Source organism: Haliotis rufescens, unplaced genomic scaffold (genome assembly GCF_023055435.1).
Source record: "Haliotis rufescens isolate VD_foot unplaced genomic scaffold, xgHalRufe1.0.p SCAF_12, whole genome shotgun sequence".
Taxonomy (NCBI): Eukaryota; Metazoa; Mollusca; class Gastropoda; order Lepetellida; family Haliotidae; genus Haliotis; species Haliotis rufescens.
In genome coordinates, this window is record NW_025963802.1 from 22,460,205 (window position 1) to 22,477,778 (window position 17,574).

Sequence of the window (17,574 nt, forward strand, 5' to 3'; positions counted from 1 at the left end):
CTTCACAGGCAAAATTATAATTTGATTTAGTAATCCGACTTCTGTGAAAATCGTGCAAGGCATCTTCACCAGGAATGGGACCAATTAAATGAGAAAATAGCTGTTGGCAACTCGCACAATCTTTACACGGACCAGGGCGGTTTCGCTTAATTGATAATGGTTGTCGTCTGTTCTAACAAAAGCTGTCGTGAGATGGGTGATGGATTCTGACTATCGTATATCCGCTCTGTACGAAGATCACCTATCAGAAAGCCTGGCTTCTACTTGGCTATATTAGGCGCCATTCATTTAAACCCTGGTCTGATGATTAGAAGCAAAGGGGAACAACTCCGGAGGCTGATGCCTGCAGAAGAAGATAATTTGTGATTGCTCCAAAAGAATAGCGAAGATTCGCCTGCTCAAACTAATCAAAGACCTTGCAAGATTTGCGCCTAAGGCGAACCGTTCTTGAGTCTATATTGGCGCTCTGTCTTGTTCGCATAGACCGGGAGTGATCGCGGACTTAATTTTCCCTTACAATACCCAATAACACAAGTTTTGATGTTTTTCATTGTTCACGTTAACTATGACAAATGATATCTGTAGATAGCTGGGGGATTGGCGTGTGCACCTTAATGAGTTTCTATGGGTGGTCAACCTCCCGTCTATTGACGATCAGACGAGCGTGTTAACATCAAGGCTCTTATTACGAGTATTAAAATTGACTCCTGGAAAATTGTGGTTATTGTTCCTATCTTTTTTGCGCTTGGAGGTCTCTCGCTTAAATGAATATCAGTATATTGGCTTTTGAAATTGCCTGCAACTATCAAAAAGAAATGAATACAATTGGTTTTTGGCGATGGAAGGGTCTTCCAAGATTAATATGGGCGTCTTTGATGGCATATTCCTGATCATGTCGACTGATGTATTGTGCTCGTGTCTTTGCACATCCGGTACAAAGGAAGCGCTATTAGGATAATTCCAAACTCCATGTCTTATGTTGGACAGCAGATTTTCTCGAATGATTCAGATAGATCGCATGCGATGTTTTAATTACGCTCATGCCAGGGCTGTAATTTACCTTGGAATCTTATTTTACAACACGTTGTTCTGTGTTGTGTATTTGCGAGAGATTACCTTTCGATTAGGTTTAGCATTCGTGTACTGATGATTCAGCACTTACCATAAGGGGTATAGACGAGGAAATATGCCTTATGTAAAAACACGTTCTGATGCACAGTGCCCTAAGACCTCGGCATTTTTTAAGTCATTTTGGAAACTATTACTGGAACAATTGGCACGGTAAAAGTCATTGTCAAATTGTACCCAGAGTGAATCTGATGGGTGTGACAGAAGAAACTCTAATTTCCTACAAAACCTTTGAATAATATATGAGGGATGTAAATACAACTAAAACTTACAGACTGTTTGTCGACTGGAACTTCACATCTCCTTCAACTTTAACACTGGGTTTGGTGGATAAAAACACACTCATCTCTCAAGCAGAAACGAAAGCAGTTCAGGCTTTGTTAACTTAATTATAGTGTTTTATCAAGTCATGAGTGCTGTATAATTCCCTTCAAACTGAGGCGTTGTTTTGGGAACAGCCGAACACAGTTCGCAAATTGACCGGTAAATTGTTGGAATGCTCGCCAATAGTCGACGATGCAATCTGCCATAGTGTTTTCTAAAGCACCCGGAGGCGATGCATTGAAAGCAGCGATTAAGGAACAATGGAACAGCAGGGTCGACTTTCGACTTAAGTTTGTGTCTTAAACTCCCCACGTCATTGGCGCCATGTCTACATAGCCTGTGTTGTGGATTTCTATAGCAGCTCCGGGAGGAGAAGCGGGGCTCATCGCAATTAGGAGATAATTTGGAGAGGATCTGCCCAGACTTTACACTGGTGACAGGGTTACTTAAGTACTCCAACTGAGGCGTGTGTGTGAATGCTGAAAAACCTTTACCTTGGCTCTCTACGTTTGGTGTTTCCGTCGCTCTTATGCCAGTACAAACCGTTTAATGCCCGACTCTCATTAATTACACACCCTACAGAAGATTCAGAGGATCGCGTAAAATGAAACGTCTTTCATCCAACATTCTTCAACATTTCGTAATTTTGGGGGATTTTTGGACGCTTTTTGAAAACTCGATATGTCAAGATATATAAACAGGTACTTGTACACCCCCTTAAATTTGTCCACGTTCTGTTCCTACCGCTATCCAGGATATAACAATGTAAAACTATGTAGATACAAACATCCCTCTGCCTACATCACAATACCAGATTGCTACTTACCACGTTTTATCAGAACAACACATGCAAATATCGGCATTGTATTTATATTCTTCATTAAAAGTAGGAGGTACTCGGAAATAAGTAGAAATTTCCAAAATTGTAAGATATATTAGTTTCTAGTCATAGTTGTATGACAATAATGAACGAACTGAGAACACATTACAAACGGTAGTGAAGAATGACAGTAGATGTTATGACCGTCAACGATCTTGAAGGACGATGGGGGCAATATGGAAAATTTCAAAGTTGACTTTTTTTTAATCAGTAGTGCGTAATACTGCCACGAGTTGGCAAACATTCATTCACCCGACGAGGCAATCTGCGTATAAGTCTCCGAATGGCAATTTGAGGGAGTCTGTTCCTGTTTCCTCTTTCAACGCCTTGCCAAGTTGAATCAACGTGGTAGACGGCCTATGACGTTGACGTACACGTCCCCCTATCATGTCCCAGACGTGTTCAATGGGAGAAAGGTCTGCTCTCAATGCGGGCCACGGTGATCATTGGCGATTTGTGCACGGTGAGCACAGGCGTTGTCGTCCTGAAAGAGAAAACGTCGATCCACACGCCTTGTAAACGGGACAAAGACAGGGTGTCAGTCTGTCGCCCCAATAGTACTGTCCAGTGACCCTTCCTTGCACAATATTGAGTGGGGTTCGGTTAGTCATGGTGATGCAACCCCACCGCCAAATCTGTCATGAAGTCTCAGGATGACATTGGCTTGAAGTTCATTTCGACGTCGCCAGACATGACCATGCCTATCAAGGAAGTGTTCAGTGTCTCATCTGAAAACACGATACGGGACCAGCGACGATAATCCCAGTTTCGACGTTGTGTACACCATTGACCTTTGTTGGCAATAAGACAATTTATAAGGGGCTGCACAACACGCGGCCGTCGATCGTCAACATTTTGGGCTTGTTGGTACCTGTTCCATAGTCTGCTAATCACAGACTAAATTGAACGTTTTGGCCACTGCACACTAACTTCGGCCAGTTCCCAGCATACAAATAGCCCGTCATACACAGACACTGAATGAATCAAGTTAATCAAAACTGTATGATAAAGAGAATCTACAGAAATAATTGACAGAAATAATGATCCTGAGAGATAAATCGACCTTCCTTGAAAGTGCCAAAGACAGGAATGACAGCCTGCGCATGTGTGTAGCTACTGCTTGAGCCACGTGCTAACTATAGGATGTGATTTGGTGTTAAGTTTTAAAGACATTGACGTTCTTGTATAGGATGTTTGTTTTATTTGTCTTGTCACAATTTATCTTTGTTCTAATACTTGGTATCAACATTTATATTTCATCATGTTCCCGAGGCAAGGGAGTTAACTTACTATAAAAGTCCAGTTTCCACCCTTGCCGGAGTAGGCTGGAACTTCCAGCCACCAGTGGCTATCACGAATTATGTCCCTTCTATGTCCCTCCTACTGACCAATCAGATTCCACCTCTCTCGATTACAATTGCTTAAAACACACTGGCGGCGCCCAGTCAAGACCATCTAATCGATAATCAAGATCTATATTGTAATAAAACGGGACTTTCATAGACAGTTAACGCCCTTGCCTCCGGAAGATGATATTTCACGATTCCCTACTTTTTTAAATTGTATATTTGATGACTAAGCTTTCCTAAATACCACAAGGAAGAGTTATCGGCTCAGTTCATCAACACTTTAAGTGTGAGCTACTGCCTGCAATACTACTATATATGTTTTGCTTTTAATTTTAAATATAGAGATCCATAAATTTGGAAGGTCTGTCTAAAGACACAAAGCAGGATCTGGTAAAAACATAACTTGAGGGTGACAAGTTGTATCTGGGTAACACGGTGTACACAGAAATGAATACAAAGATTATGTTGAGTGGAGGAGTCCTGTCTGTCTCAGCCCGGTATACACATTAACATTTGCTCTGTACAAGGCTATTCCAGAGTTTTTTATTTTTTATTTTGCTTTTTGTCTTTATTGTCCCAGATCGTTTCATTATCAAATTAAAGTGTTCCATGTTATTAAATAGGTTTGCAGTAAGGAGATATGTATCAATGAAAATTGAAATGCCATATTGTTTTCCATGTAATTGCTAAATATAATAGATCTTTACTAAGTGATACATCAATACAAATGATATTCTGAATATTTGAAACGGTAAATTATCATTCCATGGACATTTTAATACTTCAGATGTTTTACTTCTAAAGGATTATTTGATAGATGAAAAAGGCTTGTTAGGTTTCATGTTGTAATTGCACGAGTATATGTATGGTCTATTGCTGTGTTAGGAAAAGGAGCATACGTAGAACAGACCAGCCCATTATTTGAAATGTTTTCTTTACCTATGATTAAAATTATCTTTTGAAATCACAGATATGTGAAAATGACCATGGCGTCTCGTTAAAAGGAAATATCGCTATGAAGATTACTTCACGCAGGAAATTAATGTCAAGTCTAATCTTGGATGTTAAACTTTTATCTTAATTATCAAATGTAGCGTCCGATCAATGAAAAAGTCATGTTTGAGTAATCAATTTAAAAATGTAAATCTTTCAAGTATAAACAAACTTTTGAAATATTGCCTCAAAACTCATTACACCAAAGACAGAATGAAAAGTGAGTTTTGAGCAGAATAACACTCCAGGATGCTAATGGGCATTATTACTTCAACTGATGACAAATGAAGAAAGGTTTATAAGCGCATGGTTTTAGGTTACTGACTGGGTGAAGGAGTTGACATGTCACATCAGGGCTGACAGGCGTATTGATCGCTTCAACGTAAGAGCCAAATCGCCGCCATTAGGGAAGATCAGCCCTCAAACAATTAGTTCCCATGAAAGACCAAGAAACGTCAATTGAGGCAAACCTTAGTTAAACGACGTTCTTATGTGAGCACTTGAGAAACCAAGCTAGGAAACGGGTGACTAATTTGAGAACAAATTCGCGATTTCTGACCTATGGTGAGCCGTAGGGAACATAATCCGTACGTCACGAGCCCGTTAGCTTCGACAGGCCGCCGTAGGTCAGATTTGAAGAGGAGCCAGAACTCGCGAACGCGCGTGGCTGTCAGTCTTCAAAAGTCAACCATGTCTTTATAAGCCCAATGTTCTTCTTCCCCGACTTTTAATAGTGTCCCTGTTAAGGCTTCAGCAAGATCGTGGCTAATCAGCACCCAGTAATGAACGATCGTATGAAATCGTCTTTGAGAAGACGATTCGCTCCACTATAATGAGGCCAATAGTGACGACTGCTTTCCCCTTCGTATATCGCCCTCTCCGGGGAAAAGAGAGCTTTATGGAGCAGCTAAAAGCCCTAAATGGAAGATAAATTGGCCTGCACGTATCGACTATCACCCAGCAATTAGCTTGAACAGGCACTGTCGCTGACTCGAAGTTTAAAAGACAGCAAATCCAAGACGGATGGCTTGAGCCTTTGCGAATGACAAGGAGCCCGTAAAATCTGAGCTTGATGTCATCTCCTCGTATCTTGAGGGAAGGGTCTAGCGGACAAATTCGATTACAACCTAATGACGTTTTCATTACAGTAATTGTGTTTATTCGCAGGCCCTCTCACTGAGCGCGAGGCGCATCATTTTGCTGTGGGCACCGAAGACCTACAAGGGCTTCATCAATGGCATCCGACTCCCATACTTTCTAATGATTAGGAAGGTGTCGGGCTCAATAAGTCCAAATAGCAGGGCTTTTCTTGCGTTTAGAGCTAGCCTCGGGGCAAGCGATGCCTCTCTGTTTACTAAATACGCTTTCGCTGTGGGGTGCTACCGTTTTCACGGTAAAGTAATCCCAATCTAAAGATTAGATTCCTCATAAAACAAATTACTTGTGCAATATAAAAACAGAACTTGTCGTTTGTAAATATAACGGTTTACACATGGCAAAGGCTGCACAAACACGTTACATCACTAATCTAAATAAATCAGCGACACGTACAATGTAGGGATTTGTTGTCATTGGGAAACTAACTCACCTTCAGATTGTCTTTCAGTGGATTTTGCGAAACTTTAATACCATCTGTTATGGTTTATGATTCATTTTGTATTCTGTTTACATGCATCAAAGTAAATTACAATCCTTACATTGTGTTCATATGAAACATGTACGTTAAGTGCTATTTTTATCTGTCAAACAGACAATGAGTAAGAAATGATGTTCCCAAGTGAATCATAAAATGCTAGAAAACAATACCTGAGTTTAAAATAATGCATCCCATGTAAATTATAGATAAACGATTACATTTTCAAAACCTCAATTTTCGTTTCTTTGAAATGCGGGCTTTATTTACGCTTTCCAGATCAGGCTTGATCTTGACGTTTGTAATCAATGTCTAGTGTTAACCGTAGGAATCTACTTGTGTAATAGGTTATCATTGACGGTATAGATTGATGAGACAAACACTCAACACACTGATGTCACACAGCGTCAGACATACACTCAACACACTGACGTCGTACAGGGTGAGACATACACTCAACACACTGACGTCACACATTGTGAGACGGACACTCAACACGCTGACGTCATACAGGATGAGACAAACACTCAACACACTGACGTCACACAGGGTAAAGCATACACTCAACACACTGATGTCACACAGCGTGAGATATACACTCAACACACTGACGTCACACAGGGTAAGACATACACTCAATACACTGACGTCACACTGGGTGAGACATACACTCAGCACACTGACGCCACACAGCGTCAGACATACACACAACACACTGACGTCATACAAGGGGAGACATACACTCAACACGCTGATGTCATACAGGGTGAGACATACACTCAACACACTGACGCCTTACAGGGTAAAGCATACACTCAACACACTGATGCCACACAGCGTCAGACATACACTCGACACACTGACGTCATACAGGGTGAGACATACACTCAACACACTGATGTCATACAGAGTAAGTTCTACACACAAACACACTGATGTCACACAGGGTAAAGCATACACTCAACACACAGACGTCACACAGGGTGAGACATAATCTTAACACACTGACGTCATACAGAGTAAGTTCTTCACACAAACACACTGACGTCACACAGAGTAAAGCATACACTCAACACACTGACGTCACACAGGGTGAGACATAAACTTCACACACTGACGTCATACAGAGTTAGTTATACACACAAACACACTGACGTCACACAGGGTGAGACATACACTCAACACACTGATGTCACACAGCGTGAGACATACACTCAACACACTGACGTCACACAGCATGAGACATACACTCAACACACTGACGTCACACAGGATAAGACATACACTCAACACACTGCCGTCACACAGAGTCAGACATACACTGAACCCACTGACGTCACACAGGGTGAGACATACACTCAACACACTGACGCCACACTGCGTCTGACAAACACTCAACACACTGACGTCATACAAGTGGAGACATACACTCAACACACTGATGTCACTCAGGGTGAGACATGAACTCAACACACTGACGTTATACAGAGTAAGATATACACTCAAACACACTGACGTCACACAGGGTAAAGCATACACTCAACATACTGACGTCACACAGGGTGAGACATACACTCAACACACTGATGTCACACAGAGTAGGACATACATTCAACACACTGACGTCACACAGGGTAAAGCATACACTCAACACACTGGCGTCACACAGGGTGAGACATACACTCAACACACTGACGTCACACAGAGTAAAACATTCACTCAACACACTGACGTCACACAGAGTAAAGCATACACTCAACACACTGGCGTCACACAGCGTGAGACATACACTTAACACACTGACGTCACACAGGGTAAGACATACACTCAATACACTGACGTCACACTGGGTGAGACATAAACTCAACACACTGACGTCATACAAGTGGAGACATACACTCAACACACTGATGTCATACAGAGTAAGATATACACTCAAACACACTGACGTCACACAGGGTAAAGCATACACTCAACACACAGACGTCACACAGGGTGAGACATACACTCAACACACTGATGTCACACAGAGTAGGAAATACATTCAACACACTGACGTCACACAGGGTAAAGCATACACTCAACACACAGACGTCACACAGGGTAAGACATACACTCAACACACTGATGTCACACAGGGTGAGACATACACTCAACACACTGACGTCACACAGAGTAAGACATTCACTCAACACACTGACGTCACACAGAGTAAAGCATACACTCAACACACTGATGTCATACATGGGAAGACATACACTCAACACGCTGATGTCATACAGGGTGAGACATACACTCAACACACTGACGTCCCACAGGATGAGACATACGCCCAAACACACTGATGTCATACAAGGGAAGACATACACTCAACACACTGACGTCATACAAGGGAAGACATACACTCAACACACTGACGCCACACAGCGTCAGACATACACTCAAACACACTGACGTCATACAGGGTGAGACATACACTCAACACACTGACGTCACACAGGGTAAAGCATACACTCAACACACTGGCGTCACACAGGGTGAGACATACACTTAACACACTGACGCCACACAGCGTCAGACATACACTCAACACACTGACGTCATACAAGGGAAGACATACACTCAAAACGCTGATGTCACACATGGTGAGACATACACTCAACACACTGACGTCATACAAGGGAAGCCATACACTCAAAACGCTGATGTCACACAGCGTCTGACATACACTCAACACACTGACGTCATACGAGAGAAGACATACACTCAACACACTGACGTCATACAAGGGAAGACATACACTCAAAACGCTGATGTCACACAGCGTCAGACATACACTCAACACACTGACGTCATACAAGGGAAGCCATACACTCAAAACGCTGATGTCACACAGCGTCTGACATACACTCAACACACTGACGTCATACAAGGGGAGACATACACTCAACACACTGACGTCACACAGAGTAAAGCATACACTCAACACACTGACGTCACACAGGGTAAAGCATACACTCAACACACTGGCGTCACACAGGGTGAGACATAAACTTAACACACTGACGCCACACAGCGTCAGACATACACTCAACACACTGACGTCATACAAGGGAAGACATACACTCAACACACTGATGTCACACAGCGTGAGACATACACTCAACACACTGACGTCATACAAGGGAAGACATACACTCAACACACTGACGTCATACAAGGGAAGACATACACTCAACACACTGATGTCACACAGCGTGAGACATACACTCAACACACTGACGTCATACAAGGGAAGACATACACTCAACACACGGACGTCATACAGCGTCAGACATACACTCAACACACTGACGTCATACAAGGGAAGACATACACTCAACACACAGCCGTCATACAAGGGAAGACATACACTCAACACGCTGATGTCATACAGGGTGAGACATACACTCAACACACTGACGTCCCACAGGATGAGACATACGCCCAACACACTGATGTCATACAAGGGAAGACATACACTCAACACACTGACGTCATACAAGGGAAGACATACACTCAACACGCTGATGTCATACAGGGTGAGACATACACTCAACACACTGACGTCCCACAGGATGAGACATACGCCCAACACACTGATGTCATACAGGGTGAACCATCAGGGTTGGGCATATACCCATGATGCTGACGTCTCGTTATGTGAAGAATACACGCCCTACAATGCATATACTCAACATATTTACGTACAGAAAGTTGCAGCATACCGGCGCAGCATTGATATCATACAAAGTGAATCACATATTTCATATTACTAAATAGTACATAGCAAAATTTATTGTTAAGGCTTTATTTGTCTCATTATTAGTAATATGATAATACATTTTCATGTCGATTGTCAGTAATAAATTACAGATATATATGTACATGTTATGACTCTTAAACAAATAGTCTATTGACACAGACAACGGACCCTATACGTCCGTAGAAGGTTTGCTCAGCGCGTATGAGTAAGGATGGAAACCTCTTGTGAAATAAAGGGATTCACTTAAGTGTGGGAATCCAAGCTGCTTCTCCCTACCCCCCTCCACATCGGGTGAGCTGACTCTGTGCAGATCCCTGTAGAACAGATTAGGAACTCTCAGTAGCCGGGAAGGAACATGGCCCATGTTAGCATTTTCAAGTTCGGAAGTAATCTGTCTTTTCCATTTGTTTCTGCGATTTTGGAACCAGATTTTGACTTGAGTTTCAGTCAAGTTTAACGAAGCTGCCAACCCTGCTCTCTCGGAACTGGATAGATACCTCTTCATGTCAAACGTTGATTCAAGTTGAAAAACTTGACTTCTGGAAAACACAGTTCTGGTTTTCTTCTTCCGTTGTTTATCTGCGTGCCCACATCCATCTGTAGAAGGTACAAACCCTTCACCTTGAGAGGACGAGAGTTTATAGTCTTCATCTTCGTGAAAGAAGTCTGACTCGTCAGCACCGGGTTCTGGTGAATCCTTATCCACTGCTCTTGTAGCCGTGGATGTTGGGGATATTACCGGTGGTGTTGATGACGTTTCAGGAGCAGAAGAAGGTGGTGTCGGTTTGGTTTCTTGGTCTCTGCTGTCTCTGTACGCATGGTACCTTTCCAGTGCCCTTCCATACATCAACTGTTGCTCAATGTCTCCATCTAAGACCAATCATTGACAAAAATAGAATTTAGACATAAAATATTAAATATAAACTACGCAAAGCAGTACGCGTTTTAAAAGGAAAAATACACATTTCGGCAAATTGAAATTGACACGATGTCCTACATAGCTAAGAGTTTGGTGGTATTCAATTCTATATTTAATGTCCCATTTACTTTAAATCCTCTATTTATAAAATAAATTCTAAAATGATTCATATGACAACTTCTCAAAAAGCACTAGACATTCATTTACTAAATGAAAATAATTTTCTATCTATGACAAAACGTACAGAAAATTCTATATGACAAATGCGTGTACCTAGTATTTATCAATGCATAATGTGTACATGCGAACTGTTGTGATTTTACACACAGTTAATACTATTTGAAGAGAGTACTTCAACAATGACTGAGAAAACAATAAGTGAACAGTTCAAACATATCCAAGCAAAACTATCATCTTCTGCCACCAGTCTGTGATTAGCGTGTGTGTAAACTTTCAATAACAGTTGCATTCGTAGTTACAATGTAAGAATATATTTTAGCATGTGTCACTGACAACTGTCTATGTTGAAGTGTTTTTTTTATGTTCTGGGAAATGCAATTTACAGTACACATCTAAATCATGATCATCATACAAATATATAATTAATATTAAATGTAACCGTTTTCTACACAAGAAGAGCATCCCGTCACATCAGTAATTTTTCGACGACTCTCAGATTATGACATACAGCGGGAGACACTCTAATCGATATCAGCAGTGTATTTGGCTTCCTTTCATAAAACATCAAAATCAATAAAACTATTGCATCTAGATTCAAACACGTCAAAATATATTACAGTATGTATGATGGCAATATGTTACAGATTTATGTTTATTTAAGTCGTTTTGGGTTCCTGCTTGCAAAAACACTATCTGGTGTATTCCCCTGGATGATTGGGATGTAATGTGCACTCTGCTACATAAACACAACACGATGGAATAAATCTGTACTTAAAGACATTCTTGGATGAAATGAATATTCAAGCAAGAACAGCATTATGAGGAATTTATATAATACTCACACTGAAGCTGCTGCCGTGTTTGTGAGAGCTGATACCATGCCTGAAGTTGTCCGAGGAGGGTGGGGTTAGGTAGTGTCCGGTTGACTTGACCCCCGAGGGTTAACAACTGGACGTCTGGTGTGACCAGTGGGAGGAAGCCCAAATAGGCCCTCCGCAACACTTCCGGATCTCGGGTATCCCACAGCGGCTTTATCACTTCTGGAGACTCACACGTATCTGTGGACAGAATACTGTCTATAGAAAATGTCTTTTTTCCCCTACTTGATCCGTCAGCGTCAGACATTGTTGGCTGAAGTCCTTAGTATGCTGGGTAGTAATATTGACAAATATATGTGTTTCACGTGTAGTCGTCGGTGAATAGATCAAACACAATGTCAACGTGGATAACGACAAGCACTAGATAAGTTAGGTGGCGATCGGACACACCTGTATGATGCGTCAGGTGAATGGACATGAAATTGAAGATGTCTGTTTATGAATGTATGAGAGGAGGCAGGTACGAACGCTCATTGTTAGAGTCACAGGTAATTTCAAAGATCATTAATAATAAAATTGCGCTTCAGATGATGCCACGCCCATGTGATATGGCATTTCTAAGGCACTCTTTGAGGCAAATTATGATTGGTCGCCTTTGGCATTGGCATTGTAAACCTTTAGTGCTGCGAAATGGACACGCACTAACAGTGTCGCGTTTTGGATATGTAATTGACTCTTCTTGTTAATGTCAATGCTCGTGTTGCTCCTCCATAAAGACAACGTGAGTGTGAAAAATGAGATTTGACATAAGTGATAATTACATTATTCAGAAATGTCAGAAATAGGGATCTATCAAACAGTAATTTACAACGATCCTATTTAAAATTGACATTAGGAACATGTATTTAGCAGTCGTTTTCATCTATTCAATACAAGGGTGATACTTATCTTCATGACATTGCATGACTTAAATTATTTGTAAACTGTAATTAACAAGACAATAGTTTTTGCAGAAAGTTAGAATTGATTCATAAAACATTCAAAATATCTATTCACACGCACTTCTTCCGTGCCATATGATATTGAGAAAGCATTGTGTCATCAAAACATCAGATGGAAAAAGAAATCTTAAACAAGACTTTGTGTGGGTTTTCGTCAGCTAAGATGTATCTTTACGGAATTCAGACTTAAACAAGATAAGTACTGCTCAATACATCTCTTTGGCTAAGAATAAACATGCATGTCAGTGACGTACTTTCTGTAACTGGCTACGTCACTCTACTGAACTAAGCTGGGGATGTTATTGGAGGAAAAGCAAATATGCGACCATTACGCTCTCATTAGCGTGAGAGTATGTGATGACATCACGATGTAACTAAAACTTTTCTTGCGTATCATTCTTACAAATCAATTTTGGTTTCATCTATTCTTCTGTAATGAGTGTAACATTTACTATTACATTAATTTGTAGCCCATGGACCTGACTGATCAGGAGACTTCGGGGATACTGTCCATGATGATGACTTAGAAACATAACTTAACGAATAATTTAAAAGAAAAATAAATATAAATTTCCACTAATATAAGCATTTGTACGAAATAGTCCTCGCTTTATGATGAGATGTTACAACAGGCACTATCGCATGACTTTATTTGATATATTATAACGTTATATAGCTTATAAATAATGAAATAAAGGAATACCCTTGGCTTTAAACTGATATAAATGATATAAAATGTGCAATAATTCATAGAAAGTCTGCAGTGTTTACTTACTCGTTTATATGTGTTAGTTGATTACATCCCACAAGAATGTCCTGCATGTACAGGAATCTCGTGAACTACGGTTTCAGTCAGCAATAGTCGCAATACATTGCTAAATGTGACTACATGTCCTCAGATAACATTATCAGATACATCCGAATCCATGACAGTTTGGAGCAAATGAGTGAACTGCCTTATTAAACTCAGAGCCTTGTAAATTTGTGTTTAGTATACATACTTATTATATCAACGACAATGTTGTTAAAGTTCCATTCGTAAACGAATATTTGTCACGAAACTATATATTCAAGTTGCACAATGAAAGTGTTTACTACAATAATCATAATTAGTAAAACATATTTTAGTTCTATCTTATTGATAATTCCGTATGCAACATATGACAAAAACTGACTTAATTTGCCTCACGTATATATATTTTACAACTCTGTTTGATGTTGTAAGTTATTAATAACTAATGAAAGGTATGTACTGAATACAGATACCGTCAGTGAACACACTTTAGGGGTTACAAGTAAATTACAAATATTTAAATGAGGGAATATTTCACACAAAAATTATTGCAAAAACGATAAAGGTTTAATTTTCCCATTTGAAGTGACTAAGCTTTTCGTGATCGTGGACGTTGCTGTTACTGACGGTCCGTGTTGTCCATGATTGTGGGCGTTGTTACTGACGCTCCGTGTTGTCTATGATTGTGGGCGTTGTTACTGACGTTGAGTGTTGTCCATGATTGTGGGCGTTGTTACTGACGCTCCGTGTTGTCCATGGTTGTGGGTGTTGAAACTGACGCTCCGTGTTGTCCATGATTGTGGGTGTTGTTACTGACGCTCCGTGTTGTCTATGATTGTGGGCGTTGTTACTGGCGCTCCGTGTTGTCCATGGTTGTGGGCGTTTGTACTGACGCTCCGTGTTGTCCATGATTGTGGGCGTTTGTACTGACGCTCCGTGTTGTCCATGATTGTGGGTGTTGTTACTGACGCTCCGTGTTGTCCATGATGATGTGCGTCGTTACTGACGCTCCGTGTTGTCTATGATTGTGGGCGTTGTTACTGACGCTCCGTGTTGTCCATGATTGTGGGCGTTTGTACTGACGCTCCGTGTTGTCCATGATAATGGGCGTTGTTACTGACGCTCCTTGTTGTCCATGATTGTTGGTGTTGTTACTGACGCTCCGTGTTGTCCATGATTGTGGGTGTTGTTACTGACGCTCCGTGTTGTCCATGATGATGGGAGTTTTTACTGACGCTCCGTGTTGTCCATGATGATGGGCGTTTTTACTAACGCTCCGTGTTGTCTATGATTGTGGGCGTTGTTACTAACGCTCCGTGTTGTCTATAATTGTGGGCGTCGCTAGTGACGCTCCGTGTTGTCCATGATTGTGGGCGTTTGTACTGACGCTCCGTGTTGTCCATGATAATGGGCGTTGTTACTGACGCTCCGTGTTGTCCATGATTGTTGGTGTTGTAACTGACGCTCCGTGTTGTCCATGATTGTGGGCGTTGTTACTAACGCTCCGTGTTCTTCAAGCTTTACTGCGAGTCGCAGTTTTATTTGACGGAGCGTCAGTAACAACACCCACAATCATGGACAACAAGGAGCGTCAGTAACAACGCCCATTATCATGGACAACACGGAGCGTCAGTACAAACGTGGGCGTTGTTACTGACGCTCCGTGTTGTCCATGATGATGGGAGTTTTTACTGACGCTCCGTGTTGTCCATGATGATGGGCGTTTTTACTAACGCTCCGTGTTGTCTATGATTGTGGGCGTTGTTACTGACGCTCCGTGTTGTCCATGATTGTGGGCGTTTGTTCTGACGCTCCGTGTTGTCCATGATTGTGCGTGTTGTTACTGACGCTCCGTGTTGCCCATGATGATGGGAGTTTTTACTGACGCTCCGTGTTGTCCATGATGATGGGCGTTTTTACTAACGCTCCGTGTTGTCTATGATTGTGGGCGTTGTTACTAACGCTCCGTGTTCTTCAAGCTTTACTTCGAGTCGCAGTTTTATTTGAAATTTTGTATCTCCGACTCCATTGCGGTGTGAAAACTTTCTTAATTTAAATGTTTAAACTGTTTACGATTTGTCGTGCTATATAACACCATCACAAATACATGAATGACATTGATATATTTTATTGATGCGATGTTATCGCTGATTGCTAGAATGGCAAATACCCAAGCATTCGTATGAGATGAACTTACAACATTTCATATCACTTACAACACCTAAAATAGCTGCTGCATAGACACTTCATGATCAGACGTGACATGTCGAGGGCATTTGTACTACTGGAATAATATTGCAATGATTCACATGACTATCGTAATATTATTACAATATAGAAAATGTTTTGCAAACATATTAATTGAGCACCTTAACCGCCCCACAACATAGATTTCCTTCCATTATTCGACATGCTGATACCACGTCCATCAAGTCCTATTTTCAGCAATATTCTGGAGATTATTGTCACATATGATTGTAATAACGTTATTAATTTGCTCCCTTAAAGGCATGTAGGTATATTTTGAATCAAAACTAATGGACAAGTTCACGAGTAAGAAGTTATTTCCTTCTGCGTCTACCGACGTTATAGATAGTGTGGCGCGGCATCGATGTTTATATATGGACATTTTACCTGTGCGTTGCCGCCATAATTCTATCAATAATCATACCCTATACATCATCTCATAATGTTGCAACAAAAGTGTATAACAGCACAATATATCAGCTTAAGTTTCTGCATTAAATAACCCTGCGACTACACAAGATAGGGATTCATTCCAGACTGACCAACTTGTCACGACAAGAGATAAATGAGAATTATGAACCATATAAATCATCCTATCTTCTTTTTGTCAGTTCTAGTTGTAAGGTTCGGCTTCCCCAGTTTGAGAAAGAAATTAGCCTGGGAGACAACATAGAGCAGTCTTCAGAAGGAGGGATCGGGGTTTTTGACAGTCTTCAATCAGGGCGCTAATCCGGCATCGCGCCCACATGGAATTAAAGATATGATTACGGCTAATTATTCGTGAAACACTGATGCCATAGAAGTGAGGCCCGTAGACAGAATTAAGTCCTTATACACAACTTAATGCCCAAATAAAGAGCTAATGGACCCATCATTAGGCAAGGAAACAAATCGGGACTAGTTTAAGTGATGGCCGCAAGCGTGCAACACTACTTCCGATCAGTGCAGTGAGAGTATTAGTGGCGCGCAGTTCCTTTCAACATGGCCGCGGGTTGAAAGATTGGTGAACACAAGCCCGTATCAGACTCTCGATGCCACAGGGTAAAGATGACTCTGTTAAAGACTCGTTGTATATTATATATCCGTGTTTCGCTTTGTTTATCAGCGGCGTTAAGGTGATGAGGGGAGGGATCACCATACCGTTTCTTTAAGAGCGCCCGCGATTTAATCTACAAGCCATTATTGACTGCGGAGAAGAAAATGGGTTTGAATAATGTGACTAATGGGCCATTCGAACAATAGAGGGAAATAATCAGCTGCATGTGGTGAGAGTAGACAAACACAAGAACAAAAGCGAGCACTGGATGGATGTCATTGAGCAGCCTGTTAGATGTCATGTGGTGATAGAGATCGCAAGACTACAAAACCTGGGCACTGTTATAAGCTACTCTTGATTAAGATGACTGTGTTCTTAATCAAATCGATACAATAGAATACAAATTTCCATTGGCGGTAAGGGGGTATGGCATGACTCCTTAACATGGGGTAATTGATAATTGTAGTA

At 41.2% G+C, this 17,574-nt stretch overlaps 1 protein-coding gene across 1 annotated transcript; it reads right to left on the reverse strand.

Moving 5' to 3' along the window:
* Positions 1-10,159: 10,159 nt before the first annotated feature.
* Positions 10,160-12,524, reverse strand: LOC124143293 (homeobox protein HMX3-like). Its single transcript, XM_046512208.2, has 2 exons — positions 12,054-12,524; positions 10,160-10,982 (listed from the first exon to the last, which is right to left on the reverse strand). The coding sequence occupies exons 1-2, from the start codon at positions 12,334-12,336 to the stop codon at positions 10,282-10,284; spliced, it is 984 nt and encodes a 327-aa protein (XP_046368164.1). The 5' UTR covers positions 12,337-12,524; the 3' UTR covers positions 10,160-10,281.
* Positions 12,525-17,574: the final 5,050 nt, after the last annotated feature.